The following is a 21,434-nucleotide window of genomic DNA, read 5'->3' on the forward strand; positions in this document are numbered from 1 at the left end:
TGGTGGGGATCAATTCGAGGAAGAACATGTAAGATAGTCATGACATTACAGTTAGTCATTTGCATAATTAGAACATTTGTTAGCTCAGTGTTCTGGCATCGTTCTCCTTTCCCAAATCACACTGCTTTAGTTACTGTAGTGCATTCTCTTTGTGTTTCTCAGACAGAGGAGAGACGAAAGTTCTTCTCAATCTTCTATATGTCAATCAATGCTGGCAGTGTGCTTTCGACCCTCATCACACCAATTCTCAGAGGTGAATCCTGTTAATCCTATAAAATCCTTTAATGCTACAGATCTCTGTTGTGTAAAAGCCTTACAAACCACAAAAATGTTATTCACTCGTAATGCGCAGTTACATCCTGAACTTCCTATGGTTATACTGTTAGTGCAGGTTTTATCTTTACATTACAGGTGACGTTCAGTGTTTTGGAGGTGATTGCTATGCCCTAGCCTTTGGAGTCCCTGCAGCTTTAATGATCATTGCTTTGGGTAAGTTTATTTTGGGTTTATGTAAGCCTCAAAACACAAAATTACTAATTATGCATGTGCTATTGCATGTAGTTTCTGACAGAGAGGTACTGAGGTGGATAAACCAGTCAACACAGAAATCAAAAGCTGTTAAAGCTGTTTTGGCAGTCTGTTAAATGTGGAAAGCAGGGGTAACAATGTCAGGAGAGTAAGCATTAACCTTAGTCAGCAATATGGATAACTTGAAGAATGAGTGGCCTAACTTCTCAGGCTGTGTAAACAACTTTGAAAAATATTAAGCTTAAAAACCAAGCGTACCATAGTGGGGTTTTTCTGTAATGTGGATTGGCAAATTTGCCTTCTCAAAAACTATTTAGGAAACAAGTTAATTTAACTATTCATTTAAGTGCTGGTGCCTTTTCAATGGTTTTACCAAGGATAACTTTTTAACTACAATTTAGCTGTAAAAGGCAGATTGTAATGAGCAGCTTTAGAGTAACTTGAATCAAATTGCTGCTCAAAGCATATACAGTGTGTGCTTCTGATATAAGGGTTAGCTACTGGCACTTTTCTAATACTGAGTGTCTGTTGTTTGTCTAGTGGTTTTCATTGCTGGAAGTGGACTATATAGAAAGTCCCCACCCGAGGGAAATGTCTTGTTGAATGTCTGCAAGTGTATTGGGGTAAGAAATATATTTCATAAAAGAGTGTGGAAGATTGATGGTGACATTGAAAAAAACTTATGAATGTCCAGTTAACCAGTTATTCTGTTGATCAGTTTGCCATAAGCAATCGGTGGAGTGGCAGCAAGAAAAGCCCAACATGGAATCACTGGCTAGATTGGGCTGAGGAAAAATATTCGGTATGGATATTTATAAAACTTGGATTGTACTGTGCACTGAATATATACAGTGTTGTAATTGTTTTATGTGTCATGTGCCACCAGAAAGGTCTCATTCAGGAGATAAAAATGGTGCTCCGGGTGCTGGTTCTCTACATCCCACTGCCCATGTTCTGGGCTCTCTTTGATCAGCAGGTAAGAGATTATCATCTTACAAACGAACATCCTGCTTGGTCGATTACTTTTATTCCAAACTTTGGTTATAATGCACTTAAGATAATAAAGAGAAATAAATTACAGAATATGTCTTAATTTAAAACGAGAAATCACAGTGGAGCCGAACTGAAAAAGTCTTGTTTTGTATCAGGGATCACGCTGGACTTTGCAGGCCACTCGGATGAACATGGATTTGGTAAAATTTATTTTATTAAAGATGTTTTCTAAGTTTGTACATATGGTAGTTTCAGTGCGTCATTGCCTGTTTCGTAATGTGACTGTGTGGCTTTGTGTCCATGTGTAATTACATAATTACAGGGAACTGAGAAAAAGGCAGTAAAGTTTAAATGACTGTATAACCCACAGTGGTATGGACAAAATTGACGTATTTTTTACTTTAGGCCATTGTAATCTTTTTAAGATTTACATGAACAACACAAAATCCACTGAATATTTACATATCTGCTAAAGGATCAATATATGAATTAATAATCAACTATTTTTTCTTCTATAAAAATTATATTTTTATGTCAAAAGGTAAGTTGTCACCTAACAACACCAAATTCAGAATAGCTAAAAACAACCTAAGAAGATACTGATAATGATAACGATTGATATTGAAGTCCTTATTAAAAAGCTCTAGTTCAGTTTGTTACAAAATGGTCAATACTAAAATGTGTCTTCAGAATTGGATCTGAATTACTCTGCAGAAATTACTTCCTGTAACTTAAAGTCAAATATAAAAAGATTTTGTGTGTGTGTGTGTGTGTGTGTGTGTGTGTGTGTGTGTGTGTTTTATATTTGTATTTTAATTTGTGACATTTTATTAATTCTTTGGAATTTGAATATGGGGAATGGGTTCGAGCAACTAAACTGCGCACAACGTTTTTTATTTCATAAATTTGAAATTGTTAGGTGAATCGTAGTTCTATCCATTAATCTATGTATATATATCTTTTTGTTTTTTTACAGGGTGGAGGCTTTATAATAAAGCCTGATCAAATGCAGGTACTCATACGCAGAAATCTTTCCTTGGTTTAGACACTTAAAGCAGTGATAGGATGATATTACTAAGACACTATCATACAATCTAAGCAACACATTTACTGTTAACTGTTTTATCAGCCATATATTTTTATGATTTTCTGATTATAATGGTTATTGAGATGCATTCGTGTATTGCTTTTCAATTCCCTGTTGTAAAGATGCTGAACGCTTTGCTGATTTTGGTCTTCATTCCTATCTTTGACATGGGTGTGTACCCACTCATCCGCCTTTGTCGGATCAATCTCACGTAAGCCAAAACTATCTATTCATTTCAAATGGCTAGTACCAATAAAATTTTAACAGCATTCAAAGTACACTTAAACAAGTGTTTTTTTCGTTTATTGTCTACTAAATTGCAAAACAACATATGCAGTGTCAGTGATTGAGCAAGGTGCAGCATTTATTATATGGTTCTTGCACACCAAAACAGTGTGGACCAAATCGTTCTTAAGCTTTGCACGCAGGAGATGAATTCCGTAATGTAATCACTGTTTGTATTATGTTTTAGCAATATTTGGTAAACCACCGAATCCCCCCACGCACACACAAAAAGAATGAAAAAATTGTACTTTGTGGCATTATAAGTTGGCTCTTCATGGTATGTGTAGATTATAAAATGCCCACCAGGACATTCTACATTTAACGTTTTAATGTTTGAACTCCAGTACATTTAAGTCTTTCAGTTCTTCAGTTTTAAAATATAAATATGAATTTTATGAGTTGTGTTTTGGACAGAAAATAAAATAAAATAAAAAAATGAATAAGCAAACGTTACACTTGTTGCTTATCACTATCCTGTGCTTAGGCCTCTAAAGAAGATGGCTATAGGAATGATCCTTGCTGCACTTGCTTTTGGCGCTGCGACTGTAGTGGAAGTCAACGTCATTGTACGTCTTCAGACACACTTTACTTATACTACAGTGTTCTAAACTACTACAGTAACTAAATACTACAGTACTGAATGTTGTACATTGTGTTGAATGTTTTGCCAAAGAAAACGGTAGTGGAGCCTGCAACAGCCAAAGAGTGTCTGCTACAAGTCATTAACCTTGTTGATGGAGATCCTGTGTCTGTAGAAATTACAGGACATAATATTTTTTCTGACAAAATAGAATCCTATAAGGTGAGTACAGCAGGCACATTCATTTTTCGTCAGGTATAAAGTTAATCTCTCTGTCTCTGTTTTTAAAATATTTTAGATTCATTGTAAAATACATTTTAGTAACTACTTTAAAGAAAATAATTAAATTCTTGTTGTCAGGATCCAGTGGAATACACTAGGCTTCCACTCAGCGATGCTCATCAAGTCTTGCCAGTCAATGTTTCTCAATATGGAGTGACTCACCAGTGCAAACTTGATGCTAATGAAACCATTACCTATAGCCTCATCTTGTATAGTAAGGACGGTATTATTAATTGTAAACAGGTAAGTTTAAAAGTTATATTTATTTATATTATATTATTATATAAGGTACTTATAGCAATAATACAATGTAATTGTATTACATTGTCGCTTGTTTTGTGTTACTTAAATGAAGGAGGAGGATAATATAATCAAATCCGAGAACGGAGAAGCCTACATCAGGTACTGTATAAGATTGGTAAATCACACTAAACAGGGAATGTGTTTCTGGTTAATCTTCATTAGAATGATCAAAGTTTGCATCATGCAACTGACATTGTTGTTTGTATTGAACTATAACTGTGTGGATTTTTCTTTCAGATTCATTAATACCCATCCAGAGAGTATGAACATTACAGTAGGCAGTGCAAATTTCTTTGCACCGAGGAACTACGGGATCTCCGAAACCTTAAAAGTTGAAAGAGGAACGTAAGTACTTTATCCGACAGGTAGTTATACTTTGTTACAATCATGCAATATCTAGTAATTCATTATCTCTCCTGGAGTTTAAAACAATCTTTTTATGGACTTTTTATAGACTGTCATATCACAGTGATCTAGTTGTTGGTTGATGACGCTCGACAGGTGTCTGACACTTTTTCCTAAATCCCTGCAGATACATGAAGGTCACCTGCATTTCAGAAACGACAACACATTATATTGAACTGGGGCTTCTCGACTTTGGTGCCACCTACACATTCGTTATTGGCAGGGTAAAAATATGTTACTTTTAGTTTGGTTAATGATTACTGTAGACGCCATGGGTTGTACAATTCGGTGAACAATTGAAAAGATTGAAATTTTGACAAAGATTTGACAAGATATTAAAAAGAATCACAAACAGTATTTAGTTTTGAATTTAAGTGAGAGCTCATGCTTCTTAAACATGATTGTATGTATTGTATGTGATGATAATGGAATAGATAACAAGGCTAGAACAGTCAGCTTTTTTCTTTATGCAGGATGCAGAAAAGTTAAAATTGCACAAGATAGAGGATGTCAATGCCAACAACATAAACATTGCCTGGCAGATCCCACAGTACGTGCTCATCACTGCAGGGGAGGTCATGTTCTCCATCACTGGTCTAGAATTCTCTTATTCACAGGTAAGTTAGTAAATGACATTTTCTCTGAATATTCAAAGAGTTTCAGTTACTTATGCAAAAGCTCTTGTGCCTTTAGGCTCCAGCCAGTATGAAGTCTGTGCTGCAAGCAGGATGGCTTCTTACTGTGGCTTTCGTAATGTCATTGTGCTGATTGTAGCAGAGGGAGCTGGGCTGGAGCAGGTAAGCTCTGGATCTGTTGGTTTGTTTTAATGGTACATCATCTGGTCTTAGATAAGTCGAAGTTAAGAAACATTATACCACTAACATGATAGTGAAGCAGGATCTTCTACTTTTAGTGGAATAAATCATGGATTGCATTGCAAGTTATGCAGAATAATTTTGTAATAATTAATGTAATAATTTTAAAAGTGAAATATTTTAGTTTAGGCCTTTAATAGAGACTTTGCAGTGTTCACTGACTCACTGGTATCATCTACAGTGGATAGAGTTTCTGCTCTTTGCTGCACTGCTGGTTGCAGTCAGCATTATCTTCTCAATCATGGCACACTTCTACACCTATGTGGACCCTGATCAGCTGGCCACACTCGCCAAAGATGACGACAACATTGTCGACTTAAAGGAGAAAGAAAAAGAGAATATAAGCATGGACAATGTTCCAAAAAGCACAAAGATGTAACAAGTCCTACTTATTTCAGAATTATAATTAATACTAAACCAGCTAAATGTAATTATATAGTCAGGAAATCCTGATCGTTGTGTGTCCTTTTGTGTAATTTTAAGACAATTTTTTTATTTGGATTTTTACTTGATCCCTTCTACTGATGGATCAGCAAGAAATATAATAATTTTTGCACTTTGTTTATGCATTCAGGACATAACATGTACTTTAAAAATGTAGGTTGTACATTTCAAACATAGATGTATTTTTGTGTCTATTAATATATTAACAATTACAGAACTGCCAGTTTATTAAATACAGATGTGCAGATGACAAGATAGGCCACACAGGTCCTCACAGCTCCAGGGTCTGAGAGGGTCTTTGATCCTGAACTTGACTTGTGTGTGTGTGTGTGTGTGTGTACATGCCCTCGAGTATGTTCTTGTCTCAATCCAACAGTTTCCTGCTTTGGATTCACCACAGCCATAGCACACAAAAAATAAATTGTATGCAGTTTTATGGACCCTAGTATGAGCATCAGATGCTTTACTTACTGAGATTTGTTTCTCATGTCCCTGACTATGATAATCATACACTAAAAATGAATCAATGATAAATGTAGTTGATAAGATGACAACCTAGTGTATATATGACCCACCAAATCAGCTTACAGTGATCAGTATGGGTTTGCACAGACTAATACATTCATATAAATTTTCCAGGCTCTGCTACGTTCATTGATATAACTCGTGAAAAAAAAAATCAGTTTTCACATTTGTGTTTGCTTCTAAGGCTTTTTTTGTAGTGCAATTTCATCAAGGCTACATGATAAGTCAAACTTTATATATTGTCTTTCCACTGCCCAAGGACACAGTTTTCAGTAGAGAACAGTGTGTTATAGCTTTATCTCTATGAGATATGATATATATGACACTATAATTTTATATCACACGAATAACAACACTATAACCATTTGTTTTTCTGTCTGAAAAATATACAGGTATGTAGAATCACTGCTGCAATAAAAAATGTCAACATTTATTTCAAATCATTATTATTACTAATAGTGATTAGCAATTAAGTTTTTACAAACCACAATATTTTGAATAAAGTATGCAATGTAAAAAATGGTTTGTGACTTATTCAGTCAAGCTCTTTTTGTCTATCTATCATGAGCTTTGTAAGAAGGGCAATGACCTCAGGGTGTAGCAGGCAGTCCAGTACATTATTGGTGGATATTCGTCCACACAATGCACTACCATTTCCATCTTCTTCTTTCTCCTCTGATACACTGATTGCCTCTTCTGTTTTATGTGTGTCAGTACGCAGTGGCGTTGTTCCTTTTGGTGTGTGAAGGAGTGTATGGTCTTTTGAAATGAGAACCTCTTTGGGGGACGTCTCCATAGTTTTCTGAGACACGTCTGCAAGACAGGTAACGGGAATGAGATGAGGTCCGAAGGGCAGTGAAAATGAGGTTGCAGGCTCAGTGACTGATGTCTTCAAATGACCACGGGCGTCCCGCTTTAACGTTGAGGAACCAGGTTGCGAGTTCCTTTTACTCATGTAAGCCTCCACTGCTAGATTTAAGTACTGCATGTTTTCATCGTGTGTAGAGATCCCGACCTTGAACACACCACCAGACAACACATAAATAGGGTAAACAAGAATTTATCATCTTTACCACTATACAAAGTTAAGAAACAAACAAACCACAGGTTAGTGCAGGTTATGGTATAATGGGAGGTGTCACTGGTCCTGACCCTGTGATCAGTTTGTACACATAGCTATTTTGGAATCTGCCTGGTTTTTGTCTGAACTTCTGGACAAGCCACTAGGCAGATTCCTCTGTTTCAGCCATGTGTACAGATTAATGATGAGGCCAGCACCAGTGGAACAAAACATCTCTCAAGACTGGGGCCTCTGCATTGTGATGAGAGTTGCATTCATTTTCCTCGCATACAATTTCAATTTCATCTGCTTGTACCGCTCATTAAAAATAACAAAACCCTTCCCCCCCATTCATCACATGCTGTACAAGTATCTGCTTGTGATTTGTGGGTAGAGTGAGAGGTTGGTACCTCAGTGGGATTGAGCCAGTTGTCTTGGTTATCCACACTTGGTGTACTCTTTAGCGCACAGATGATGGTCTTGGTAAAAGCTTCTCCTATTCGAGCTTCATCATCCACCTCCTGCAATGAAACATGAGTGTGTCACTAAGAGGGAGTCCTGGGAGGGATCATGAAAACAACTTACTATGCTATAACTCGGATCCAACTAATACTTTGGGGGGGAAACAACTACTGTATAACAGTAGACAGTATATTGCGTGCATGCATTAGTAAAGAACTCATGCACTGCTCACTCTTGAAATTCACATTCATCAGCAACATGGCGATATTATCATTGCATTTACCACAGTGATAGATGCAGATGAAGCATGAACGTTGAATGTTTAATCTGTGCCATAATATAAGCTATGATGTGAATTTCCGATCCTTCAAAAACATTTGTGCAATACCACAATTATACAGTACAGCTGGTATAAAATGTTAAAGTCACAACAGATTGTATGACACTTTACCATGTCCATCCAAGAGTTGACACTGACAGTTACTGGGTCAATTGATTCCACATAGTGCCACCAGTGTCTTGGGACAAATAGAACCTAATGGGAAAAGAAAGAATAACTTAGATGGCTATTGCTGTGCAGGTTCTCCAAAAAAAACAAAAAAAAAAAAACACATTTAGAGAAGATTAAAGCATTTTGAGGTCACCTGACCACAGAAAAATTTGACATTACTAATCATTATCAAGAATGTTTGTATATATAATTATAAAAAGCCCATAGAATATATTGACTACATTTGCAGTATATTTGAGACATTTGTACATGCTAAGATACAGTGAGGAAAATAAGTATTTGAACACCCTGCTATTTTGCAAGTTCAAACTCAGAAAACATGGAGGGGTCTGAAATTGTCATCGTAGTTGCATGTCCACTGTGAGAGACATAATCTAAAAAAAAAAAAATCCAGAAATCACAATATATGATTTTTAAACTATTTGTTTGTATGATACAGCTGCAAATAAGTATTTGAACACCTGTCTATCAGCTAGAATTCTGACCCTCAAAGACCTGTTAGTCTGCCTTTAAAATGTCCACCTCCACTACATTTATTATCCTAAATTAGATGCACCTGTTTGAGGTCGTTAGCTGCATAAAGACACCTGTCCACCCCATACAATCAGTAAGAATCCAACTACTAACATGGCCAAGACCAAAGAGCTGTCCAAAGACACTAGAGACAAAATTGTACACCTCCACAAGGCTGGAAAGGACTACGGGGAAATTGCCAAGCAGCTTGGTGAAAAAGGTCCACTGTTGGAGCAATCATTAGAAAATGGAAGAAGCTAAACATGACTGTCAATCTCCCTCGGACTGGGGCTCCATGCAAGATCTCACCTCGTGGGGTCTCAATGATCCTAAGGAAGGTGAGAAATCAGCCCAGAACTACACGGGAGGAGCTGGTCAATGACCTGAAAAGAGCTGGGACCACCGTTTCCAAGGTTACTGTTGGTAATACACTAAGACGTCATGGTTTGAAATCATGCATGGCACGGAAGGTTCCCCTGCTTTAACCAGCACATGTCCAGGCACGTCTTAAGTTTGCCAATGACCATTTGGATGATCCAGAGGTCATGGGAGAAAGTCATGTGGTCAGATGAGACCAAAATAGAACTTTTGGGTCATAATTCCACTAAATGTGTTTGGAGGAAGAAGAATGATGAGTACCATCCAAGAACACCATCCCTACTGTGAAGCATGGGGTGGTAGCATCATGCTTTGGGGTGTTTTTCTGCACATGGGACAGGCGACTGCACTGTATTAAGGAGAGGATGACCGGGGCCATGTATTGCGAGATTTTGGGGAACAACCTCCTTCCCTCAGTTAGAGCATTGAAGATGGGTCGAGGCTGGGTCTTCCAACATGACAATGACCTGAAGCACACAAACAGGATAACCAAAGAGTGGCTCTGTAAGAAGCATATCAAGGTTCTGGCGTGGCCTAGCCAGTCTCCAGGCCTAAACCCAATAGAGAATCTTTGGAGAGAGCTCAAACTCCGTGTTTCTCAGCGACATGCCAGAAACCTGACTGATCTAGAGAAGATCTGTGTGGAGGAGTGGGCCAAAATCCCTCCTGCAGTGTGTGCAAACCTGGCGAAAAAAAACAGGAAACGTTTGACCTCTGTAATTGCAAACAAAGGCTACTGTACCAAATATTAACATTGACTTTCTCAGGTGTTCAAATACTTATTTGCATCTGTATCATACAAATAAATAGGTAAAAAAATCATACATTGTGATTTCTGGATTTTTTTTTTTAGATTATGTCTCTCACAGTGGACATGCACCTACGATGACAATTTCAGACCCCTCCATGATTTCTAAGTGGGAGAACTTGCAAAATAGCAGGGTGTTCAAATACTTATTTTCCTCACTGTATTACTTGCCATTATGGCAGGTTAATATATACTACAATTTTACACAGATCTAGCAGAAATAGGACTCGATCTTAAACAAGTGTGCTTTATGTCTGCAGAAGTAAGTCAATAGGTCAGGATTTAGCCAAGCAGAGTAATTCAATGTTACAGATTAGCTGCCTCAATCAGCATGCAGGTTTTTCGACTGTGTTTAAACAGGCACAGAATACCAAAAGCAAGTGCGAGTCAACATTTCTGCTCTCCACTAGTGGGCAGCTGCAGACTGTCATACTCTGCCTCTACAGCAATATGTAATATTTATATTTACGGAAGTGTACAGGGCCTGTTCAATCTTTAAATCTTATTACAGTCTTAATTTCTCCAATCTCTTCCTTTTTTTTTTGTAAACAATGGTGCCCATATTCTCAACAATTACTTAATTGTTACTGTCAGTATTACAGTAACTGCAAGTCAGAAATAGTATTTGTCCATACTGTAATGACTTTCTTATGTGTGCCCTGCATTATTTATGAATTGCTGGCATAATCAGATGAAAACTTTCCACTCTGATAACCACAAACTAGAATCGCACTGTCTAGTCTGCTCAACTCCGCTTTAAGAAACGGATCCATCGATAGCAAATGTGCAGACACTGCATAACTTAGGAACCGCCTTCAATAAGGTGTTGGCAGGAAGGAGTCTCTGGGATCCCTGCGGACATTTTCTTTTGTTCGTGTCATTATATAAATGTGTATATATGTGCAATTGTAAAGAGGATTAGGTTGGATTTAAAACTTTCGAACAAAGTTTTAAACAAACGTGTACTGCGTATTTGCACTTGTGGGCAGTGACGCTCTCTGTGTGAGAATGGAAACATACATCTCTGGTCTTCATTAGTATGCTGCTGATGAAGCGAGTGCTCCCAGAGAATACACTAGCGATGTTGGACTGATACTAATTGCCCTGCCACCATTGCCTGTCTCATATTGTGTGAGCAAAAAGAGGCTTCATATACAGTACACAAATCCTAATGCGAGTGTGGGGATGGGGAATGGAAAATACACATTCCCACTCCTATAGACACATAACCCACACACACACACACACACACACACACACAATCAGTGAAGAAACCTGGATGCTTCAGTATATTGAATACTTTGTTCAATGATAGTGTTTAAGAAGGAAAACAAAACTAAAGTGACATTTTTACAGCCCAAAATTACTATTCATGAAATATATTATCATTGAGTAAAATTCAAAAGAGCTCATATTAGAGCTTATTATATATGTGGTTATTTTTAGCTAAAAAAAAAAAAGAAGACACGTTTATTAGGTTGTTATAGGGTGTTCGGTATAGAGTTACTCTCTCTATTGCTAATCAGAGATACATTAAATGGTGGTGGTTGTCTGTGCTTGTGTTAGAGGAAGAGGGCAATTAGCAGTCTGAGCTGCATGTATATACCATGAGCACCGTATTAAAAAGATGCTGTTGGCTTACTGTGCCTTAGAATGTGTGTGTGTGTGTGTGTGTGTGTGCTTTTCCCATCCCCCGTTTGGTCTAAGTAATGTCATTTAAGACAATTAGAGACTAAGTAAAACTAGAGGAATATTATGCTCAGAATACAGAATACAGTTCAGTGAAGGCACTCGCGTTTGGATGTTATTTCTGATGACTGATCTATTAAATTGGACTTGATGCATTAGTATACAGCTTCAGGGATTTGGAGATATTTTTGGGTACACAGTCATTACAAGCATTTTAAGCAAGGCGATTAGGTCGCACCAGTTGAACTACACTCCCTCCCTTGTGTGCATGAATCTATTGTAGCTTTATTCAAGCTGACTCAGTGAACAGCATGTCTATGATAATAGAATTATCTACTGCCCCTATAAAAGTCTCTAATGAAAATGAAGGCATTACTGTGTACATCGTTGTGACTGCAGGGTTTACTGAGTGCTTGGTGAACCACTGACAGTCAGCAGACAGCCATCTAAGCAATTAGCACTGAAGAGGCACTGTAACTGCAGGAAACAGAACGGAAGCGGCAATCAAAGTGTCTTAGAATAGGAGTTAACTAGATATATTAACAATAATTAACAATAATAACTGTATTAGTATAGCACCTTTTTTCCTTTGATGAAGAGCTAAGGTATTATTATTACTTATTAAGAAACCTGACCTTGACCCATGTCAGTTGTCCAACTACAGACCGATATCAAATCTCCCCTTTATATCCAAAATTTTAGAAAAGGTTGTAGCACAGCAGTTATGCTCACATCTGCTTATGAATAACATTTTTGAAATGTATCAGTCAGGATTTCGGCCTCATCATAGCACAGAGACGGCGCTAGTTAAGGTGGTAAATGACCTGTTATTGGCCTCTGATCAGGGTTTTGTCTCCTTACTTGTTTTGCTCGACCTTAGTGCAGCTTTTGACACCATTGATCACACTATACTGCTTGCTAGACTTGAGAATGTTGTAGGAATAAAGGAACAGCTCTCTTGGCTCAGGTCTTATTTGACTGATCGCTATCAGTTTGTGGATGTAAATGGTGAGTTCTCCACGCCTATGAGGTAAAGTTTGGTGTTCCTCAAGGATCTGTCTTAGGCCCACTGCTTTTCTCTTTATATATGCTGCCTCTTGGTGAAATTATTCATAAACATGGGATTCGCTTCCATTGCTATGCTGATGACACACAGCTGTATATTTCAGCAAAGCCAGATGAGAGAGATCAGCTTAACAATGTTGAGAAGTGTGTAAAGGACATTAGACAGTGGATGCTTAATAACTTTCTTCTGCTCAACTCAGATAAGACGGAAGTACTTTTACTAGGACCACATGCAGCTAGAAGTAAACTTTCCGATTACGTAGCATCTCTGGATGGTGTTTCTGTTTCAGCATGTACGGCTGTCAAAGACCTTGGTGTGATTATTGACCCGAGTCTTTCCTTTGAGTCTCACGTGAATAATATCACCAGAATCGCCTTCTTTCACCTTAGAAATATTGCTAAGATTAGAAATATGATGTCGTTACAGGATGCAGAAAAACTGGTTCATGCTTTTGTTACTTCTAGATTAGACTACTGTAACGCTTACTGTCTGGGTGTGCGAGTAAGTGCATCAATAAGCTTCAGTTAGTCCAGAATGCAGCAGCAAGGGTCCTCACTAGATCTAGGAAATATGACCACATCACCCCTGTTTTAATCAGTCTACACTGGCTCCCAATCAAATCTCGCATTGATTATAAAATATTACTACTGACGATAAAGCACTCAATGGTCTCGCACCGCAGTATCTGAGTGAACTTCTGTACCAGTATGATCCTCCACGCCTACTTAGATCAAAAGGTGCTGGCTATCTGTTGGTTCCTCAAATAATGAAGACTACAGCAGGGGGCAGATCTTTCTCTTATAAAGCCCCACAGTTATGGAACAGCCTTCCAATCAGTGTTCGGGACTCAGACACAGTCTCAGTGTTCAAGTCGAGGTTGAAAACGTATTTATTTAGTCAAGCCTTTTATCAGTAGATTTCTCTTAGGTAAAGGCACAGATCTGGAGGGAACATGGATATAGAGTGTTTGGTGAACTGGTATATTTGTATGCTGTCGCCCCTCACATTCACACGCTCACTCAGGTTTGTTGACGGTGGTGTGGTGGGTCGCCTCATCCCAGAGATCCCTCATGTCTGTGTTACCTTCTGGTTCTCCCTTTTAGTTATGCTGCCATAGCGAGTCTTGCCGGAGTCCAAACTGCACAGTGACATTAACTTTCGTACACCAATAGTTACACTTAATAATCCATATCCTTCTCTTCCCGTCACCCTCTCTCTCTCTCTCTCTCTCTCTCTCTCTCTCTCTCTCTCTCTTCGGTCGAGTTAAACATGCTCCTGAGGCTCCAGTGACCAGTGTTCCTGCCCTCTCCTCCTTGGATCTTCACACTTCTGTGCAGCTCGGGACGGTCTCTTAATTCGGAGTAGAACGGGTGCTTTGAGGACGGATTGGACTGTAGTTGGTGTCGGCGGTCTGCTGCACTGACTCGGGAGTGCAGTTTGCTTCTGATCATCATCACTGTACCCCACAACATTGTATATCTGCTTCAAATGGACATTTGGTGCAACCCAGATGAGGATGGGTTCCTCTTGAGTCTGGTTCCTCTCAAGGTTTCTTCCTTATGCCATCTCGGGGAGTTTTTCCTTGCCACAGTTGCTCATCAGGGACAAACATACTTACAAAGAACATATTTATGTTTAATCACCACATTATCTGTGTAAAGCTGCTTTGAGACAATGTTCATTGTTAAAAGCGCTATACAAATAAAAATGAATTGAATTGAATTGAATTGAAGGTATTCGCCATGTTTCAGATTATTCGTTCTTTACTTTTTACTAAAGCAAATTGTCATTTTTTCCAACGAAAAAGTGTTCCAGCTCTTTACCTGACCCGGCTCCAGAGTGACGAGGTGGGATCTGGCTTTTCCGAAAGCAGGGAATCGGCACATGTCAGGACATATCACGTTGACCTGGCTGAACACGCTCGACTCTTCGTATGGTATACGTGTTGGATACATAAATGCCGTGTCATCAGGAGGAAAGAGATGCCAGCGTTTTCTATAGGGAAATAACGTTTATTGCTAATTCTATTGGAAGCACAAAACAATTGCAGAATATTTTTGTCTAGCAAACTCATGGTCCAAGAACCTGCCAAAGGTTTTACTCAACATGACCAAAACACACATGTGATTGAGACTGACAGAACATGGTTACACCTTTGTCTTAAAAAGTATGCGGATAAGGAGAGAGCTGGGATACTTAATAAACTCAGTAATGAGAACGTGGCTAACAAGAAAATCTAAATCCATCAGAAATGTCTATCTGATCCACTAGGAATCCTTTTATTTTGCATTTTACATTGCAAATTATATTATTACTGACAACAAGTGACACAATTTGTGTATCTTAGCATTCGGCTTGTCTCCGTTTAACTTTAATGACAGTAAGCCCTCATAAAACCTTATGATCCATTTTAGATCAAATCCATCAAAATGTCATCTGAACCCGTGCTTCAAAAGGTGAGAGTGGGCATGAGGAAAATCTGACCTTTTTGTACAAAGACATGGTCAGCTGATGAACGTTTGCTTTCTGTAGCTGAAATGTTTTCGAACAATCTGAAACCCTCTGTTTATTACTAATTGAAAATGAAAAAAAAATCCTAGATTTTCAGTGTGCTCCCTTCTGTCTATACACATATACACATTCAAAAAAGGAATCTTTGTGACTTAAATGGGGCATAAATCTTAGTACCAAAAAAAAAAAGGTTGAGTATATAAAAAAAAAATGCTTGTCTGTGAATTTCAAATGCAACAGTCTCTAAAGTTTACTAAAATAGTGTGGGGGGAAAAAACTTGAATGTGGAAGGATAAGTGAGATCAGAGAAGTAGGACAAGACTGGTCTAAGCAGGTAGAGTAATAACTATCAAGTAACTTTTATGTTGCATTTGGTTAATTAAATAAAGGATAATTTACTGCATACACTATATTGGCATTCCACATTTAGTCCCAATTTGCTCTTATGATTCCCTCCACTTTTCTGGGAAGATGTTCCACTAGATTTTGGAGTGTGCTTGTGGACATTTGTGTTGACATCAGCCACAAGGGTGTTAGTAAAGGCAGGTAGTGATGTAGGCTGAGGAGACCTGGGGTGCAGTCAGTGTTCCAATTCATTTCAAAGGTGTTTAGTAGGGTTGAGATCAGAGCTCTATAGCAGGCCACTCAAGTTTTTTTTCTCCAAACTATGTTACCCATATCTTCATGGAGCTCGCTTTGTGCACAGAGGCATTGCCTACTGGAACAGGTTTGGGTTACCAAGTTCGAGTGAAAGCAAAACTTGATTATAGCGCATCCTGTTTGGAGAAGAACCACATATGGAACGAAAGGTTAGGTGTCCCAATGCTTTTGCCCATTTAGTGCAGTTTATTTCTATAGCCTTTATATTATACATTATAATGATACTGGACTGCACTCACACAGATAACATAAAATAAAAAATATAAAATTTTTTTTTTCAATTGTTTTTTAGTTAGAACTCACCTGCTCATGTGTATTATCTTATTGTCAGTGCACTAAATAGCTGCCAGAGCTTCCAATTAATGGTGACGAATGACTGAATGTACTATATACAGATATTACAGTATTATAGGGGGAAAAAAACAGGAAAGATGTGGCATTTTAGCAAGGCAGGCACTTGTAAAGACATTAGATTATCCTCTTAGGCTTTCTGTTAAAGACATACGGTTGTTCTTCTAACACGACTCTGTAATGCAGTTCAAGAGGCTCTTACAGCTCAGCCTTTTTATTCAGTTGAAAAAGATGACTTTTCAAATGTATGTTATATAAGGGGGAAAAAAATCTTATCCGAATTTTTTTCTTTCTTATCTGGTCGCTATAATGTGGTTTTTTTCCCCTCTTTGATCTAATTTTAGATTAAACATGATTTTTTTTTTAAAATATATATTCACTGGCACTACTGAACACTGTTAGGACTAATATGTGTCACACGGTCTGAAGTCTTCAATTATGGCTTATGTGCAGTGTTAATGGACTGTTAGCTCAAGCACTGTGCCATTACCTGCCTTGAATTTGGAAGACAAGATTACATCCATAGGTGTCCAGGTGACATGGAGTGTTAGCACCATTTGTACCAACCCAAAGAGTACTCTCTCTTCCGTCACGGCCTGGATAGCCAAAGTCAGACCACAGTATGTCCTGTAACACACATTTTGATTAGGCTTTCAGCATAGACTTTTAGTATAATATTGCATATTTACTATAAATATGCCTAACAACAAAGCTCACAAAGCTAAAATTAAAAGCCTGTTATTTAGTTATTATTTAATTAAATGCTCCATAATTAAAAAACTATTTGTAAAAAAAAATTTACAAATCGTATTGCAAGCATGTATGATGTCAATATATTCCCTTTTCAAAAAAAGAAATTGAAGATGCTGCTGAGCAACCTTCATAATGAATCTATTAACAGCTGGAAGACTGTAAAGAGCAGACTGTGCAATTGAGGTTTTCAGCGACTTTTAAACGGCACTATTCATCATTTAAGAAAAGCTGATGTCTGCCAGTCTCACAGGCTTGGCTTTGGCAGGATCGCTGTCTCAAAAGAGAACTGCAACAGCTCATGAGCATTTATTATCATTTACAAAGGAGGAGGAAAGCCTGCAAGAACCACACATTCAGGTCAAAGCAACCTTGTGGCAAACTTTAAAACAGCCTCTCCGCCATTACCATCTGCAGTCTGACTGACTGAAAACACGAGCTGGGCAAAACACACCCAGTGATTTATTGCTCCAATTTAGTCAGGAAGACTGTGTTTCCAAAAGACTCAAAGGATGCTTTGTGTGAAGGTCTGCACAACAGAAATGCACATACACAGCAGGCAGACGTTATAAAATGGGAATTGATAAAAGCTTTATGAAGAATCTTGCCTGTTAAATCTGTTGGATAAAAGAATGCAACCAAACGTGATTTTTTAAGCAATTTTTCTGAAAAATTTATGAAGGATCATCTGCTTTCTCATTGTGTGATTGGGTTCACAAAGCCAGGATTGTGAGGTGCTTTTAAACTCAAAAGTTTCATTTAGGCCTACAGCAATTATTAGAATGATTTGTTCTATTGCTAAAACATATTAGATTGGAAGATTTACTGAGTTAACGTAGAACAGTGCTTTATTTTTTTAGCCTTTGCTAAAGCGCATGTTCAATGTCCAGTAAAGCGTTTCTGAAATTAAAGATTTAAGTTTAAAGAATATGTACTGTGACTTTAATGAGCTCGTACTTATGTACCTATTAATTATGTTTAGATGTGAAAAATGTTTATGTTCACATCACATAGGTATAAAATGTTATATATAATGCTGGCTTACATTACAATAGTTGATTAAACTCAACAAAAAAATACAAATAAATAATCAATAATTGTACATCCATTTCATTCAAAAACAAAAGCAGAATATGAGTTACAAGAAAATAAACACTGTATGTTGGTTAACCTTAAACTTGTTGGTCTTGTCCTGAAAAAGGTGATCAATATACTTGTAATCTGCATAAGCCCAGTACTCTGAAATGGGGTAGGCAGCAAATGGGCCTATGGATGCAGCATCACCTCCCCTTGTCCAACACAGAAACTCAGCAAGTGTTGCTTCTACATATGAGCACTCTGTCTCAAAGAGAGGAGCTGGTGGAAAAAGATAAAAGATAGAATTAAAAGGTGCAGGTAGACAGCAAGGCTGTTAGGAAAACTGCCATTGATGGCGCTTCTGCGTCAAACCGGTTTCTTCTCATTCTAAATGTACTACTTATTGATTCAGCACAGCGTTTGAATCGAATGTCCTAACATTACCTCAATCAAAAGTGCAATTATAATGACACAAAGTTTTAATCATCCACTGTGCAGCGCTTTTTGAAAGTGGCCCAAAATTACATCTCGGTGCATGTGATTTTCTGATTTCGTCTGGTTCAAAAAGAATGGAAAATTGATAAAACAGTCAAATTAAATAACACAGTATTGGAAATATCCAACACTGTTGTGTAGAGGGAACAAATGATCTATCTCCTGTCAGTGTTGCACAGCAGGACACCTTTGATCAAGCTCTCTGAGCCTAAGATTTCAAGCTTGCATTTTTAATGCTGTTCAGAGGACCGTGTTCTACAAACATGGGAAAACTGTGAGTACATTACACAGTCAGAATGTAATACTGCCACACAATTAAAATGTTCAAATCAAAATGCCAGCATTCACTGACAACTCTCTTATTGCCTTGACTACTGGGAACACGTCTTTCAGTAAATGTATGCAATAGGTGTAAATTCTATTGCAGACACAGGATATTTTTGCATCGCTTTGAGCAAATGTCGTTTATTCCTCCGCATATCATTTTCCCACGCAGAGTTATCCCTGGACACTAGACATGAGGCAGAAATACACCCTGGAAGGGATGCCTGTCCACATACATATCCTGCTATACAAATAAAAGCATCATAATGAGAAAAGGTGGAATAATACAACTTGATTAAAAAAAAAACAGTTTTTTCAAGACTGCATCTCGAAATGAAAGCACAATTGTACAACCTTCAGCATTTCAATCTACAATAATACAATGGATTAAGCTGCACAAATTATGAACAATCATTTCTACATGGTGCAATACCTTGTGAGTTTTGCAGTAATTTGTCATAGAATGTCAAAGGGTGTGTGAATGTGTGTAAAAGACAGAGAGCAATTGAGAAATGAGTGTTATGTCTTTTCACATGTTTAAATGAACCTCCTGAAGTGTAATAGTTAGTTAATACTTTATAGCAGTTAGCAGGAATTTGTATATACATTTTCATGCAGCTCTCGGCATCTACATGTACCTTTACGTGCAATAGTTTGCATGGTTTCTTAATGAAGAATCGAATAAACTTATAATTATATATAATTTATGTACAAATAAATATTTAAGTGGTTTATAAATTATTTATTATCTATTTAATTTAGTTTTTAATGAACCCATTTTATTGCCTATCATTGCTCAACTTAATTCAAAACATCAAAGTCATGTTAGTTGAATACTGATGAACTACTAAGCATATAACTTACATAACATTTTTGTCAAGTTCTTGTTTGGCAATTGGGAAACTACTTACCCTTCGGTTTACCCTGCTTCCCAATACGAAAACGCACTGACTTCTCCTCTAGGCAAGATGCTAGATGTTCCAGGGTCCAGTCCCGTCCTGGCCAGTTGTCAGTCATGTTGAGGAAAACTGCTGGCCTGTGCAGAAAATGCATGATCCTACGTGCTTCCTCTGGCCTGAAGGGTTTAGTGGCCATATCTACAGAAGTCACTGAACAGAAACACTGTTTTGAAAGTTCACATCCATTGAACCAGACAAGCCATACACAACCGTTTACTCTCATTCGCTGTGACATTTCTATTACACTTGTTATCAAGCAGGGACTCTGAGACAAAACGCTTCACATGATGCTGCAGCCCACATACAGGTCCTATAGCAACTCTGAGCATAGTGTCAGCTGTAAGGCAAATCACAGGTTTCCATTAATGTACGTGTTCTTACATCATACTGGTCCGATATTAACAACTCATTCGGATGGATCTGTCCAGTGGACACTACAGTTCGTTTTTATTTGTATAGCGCTTTTATTAACAAATATCGTCCCAAAGCAGCATTACAAAATTGAACAGATTATTAATATAAATTTTAATAAATACATAAAGTATTCCCTATAAGTGTATGCCTTATGAGCAAGCCTTATGAGTGGTGACAGTGGGAAAGGAAATATTCTCCCTGAGATGGTACAAAGAGGAAACCTTTAGTGAAACCAGACACCATCCTCATCCCAGTACTCCACCCCATCAACCAGTAATAGATGAAAAATGAATAAACAGTTAGGAAAAGAAAAGGTGTTGTGTTCAAATATAAATAATGTCTCACAATATGCAACTATAAAAAGTCATTCTGCTTGACACTACGCTTTCTATATCCATATTACTGTTTATATTCCTGGTGGGTCTGGTCCACAGGTTATCAATAAATCAGACTATATGAGTGTATATAATATACGCATAGAGAACACAAATTAAACCAAACTTAAACTTTTAATTAGAAAAATAAAGCGTTCAATACATGTGTCTAGCCATTTTTATATCTGCATATTATGAAGGATATAAAGAGAAAATAGTCAGAAGAAGCCTGCGGGTATTTCGATATGCAAACTATTTTGTAGCGACACAAACACAAGCTCGACGTTACCAATTTTATTTTTCCTTTAACTAAATTTCACTGTTAAACAACCACCCAAAAAAAAAAAAACAACAGCCTCACACTAGAGTTAGCAGCTAATCACCACGCGAGGTTCACTCAGCTTCCCGGAAACGTGTTCCCTCAGTTGAATTTGGCCCTGTAAACAAACTCACGTGAAAGCTTATGACAACGCTTTAGCAGAAAAAAATAACTGTATTGGAAGAGAAACTGCAGCCATTCGGGCTCTTTCAGGAGTCGGATGCCCTTTTCAAACAAATGGCGCACGGATCCAAAATGGCGAACGGAGTCGTTCCAGTTTCTAAGCTGTGTCGTCACGTCCGCGTGTAAGAGCCGCATGCGCAGTAAAGTTTGAATTCTGAACGCTGCAATCAGCTGTTGTTTACGTTTTGGGGAATCGGCTAGCAATAAGATGTTGGTGTAGATT

At 37.8% G+C, this 21,434-nt stretch overlaps 2 protein-coding genes across 4 annotated transcripts in view; one reads left to right on the forward strand and one right to left on the reverse strand.

The window, feature by feature from the left end:
- slc15a2 (solute carrier family 15 member 2) overlaps positions 1 to 6,222 on the forward strand; it is an 8,477-nt gene extending 2,255 nt beyond the window's left edge. The window contains 19 exon segments of the mRNA XM_046845670.1: positions 1 to 28; positions 163 to 253; positions 412 to 489; positions 1,069 to 1,151; positions 1,247 to 1,330; positions 1,415 to 1,504; positions 1,677 to 1,721; positions 2,498 to 2,533; positions 2,731 to 2,819; positions 3,378 to 3,459; positions 3,567 to 3,695; positions 3,834 to 3,998; positions 4,111 to 4,157; positions 4,296 to 4,403; positions 4,591 to 4,687; positions 4,937 to 5,080; positions 5,157 to 5,211; positions 5,214 to 5,260; positions 5,520 to 6,222. The exon segment at positions 1 to 28 is cut by the window's left edge and continues 72 nt beyond it. Coding sequence (XP_046701626.1) covers positions 1 to 28; positions 163 to 253; positions 412 to 489; positions 1,069 to 1,151; positions 1,247 to 1,330; positions 1,415 to 1,504; positions 1,677 to 1,721; positions 2,498 to 2,533; positions 2,731 to 2,819; positions 3,378 to 3,459; positions 3,567 to 3,695; positions 3,834 to 3,998; positions 4,111 to 4,157; positions 4,296 to 4,403; positions 4,591 to 4,687; positions 4,937 to 5,080; positions 5,157 to 5,211; positions 5,214 to 5,260; positions 5,520 to 5,717 — 1,696 coding nt within the window. The 3' untranslated portion in view covers positions 5,718 to 6,222.
- A 494-nt stretch (positions 6,223 to 6,716) lies between these two features.
- On the reverse strand, positions 6,717 to 21,365 carry hspbap1 (hspb associated protein 1). 3 transcript variants are annotated; one of them, XM_046845673.1, is made up of 8 exons: positions 21,163 to 21,365; positions 19,874 to 20,071; positions 18,238 to 18,422; positions 16,807 to 16,943; positions 14,618 to 14,789; positions 8,281 to 8,364; positions 7,778 to 7,888; positions 6,717 to 7,322 (listed from the first exon to the last, which is right to left on the reverse strand). In XM_046845673.1, the coding sequence occupies exons 1-8, from the start codon at positions 21,344 to 21,346 to the stop codon at positions 6,843 to 6,845; spliced, it is 1,551 nt and encodes a 516-aa protein (XP_046701629.1). In that variant the 5' UTR covers positions 21,347 to 21,365; the 3' UTR covers positions 6,717 to 6,842. The 3 variants fall into 3 exon arrangements, with proteins under 3 accessions (XP_046701629.1, XP_046701630.1, XP_046701631.1); XM_046845674.1 differs by having other exon boundaries at positions 21,071 to 21,201; XM_046845675.1 differs by lacking the exon at positions 21,163 to 21,365 and adding an exon at positions 21,071 to 21,141 and having other exon boundaries at positions 19,874 to 20,084.
- Positions 21,366 to 21,434: the final 69 nt, after the last annotated feature.

The sequence above is a fragment of the Silurus meridionalis genome, chromosome 3 (genome assembly GCF_014805685.1).
Source record: "Silurus meridionalis isolate SWU-2019-XX chromosome 3, ASM1480568v1, whole genome shotgun sequence".
In the NCBI taxonomy this organism is placed as follows: Eukaryota; Metazoa; Chordata; class Actinopteri; order Siluriformes; family Siluridae; genus Silurus; species Silurus meridionalis.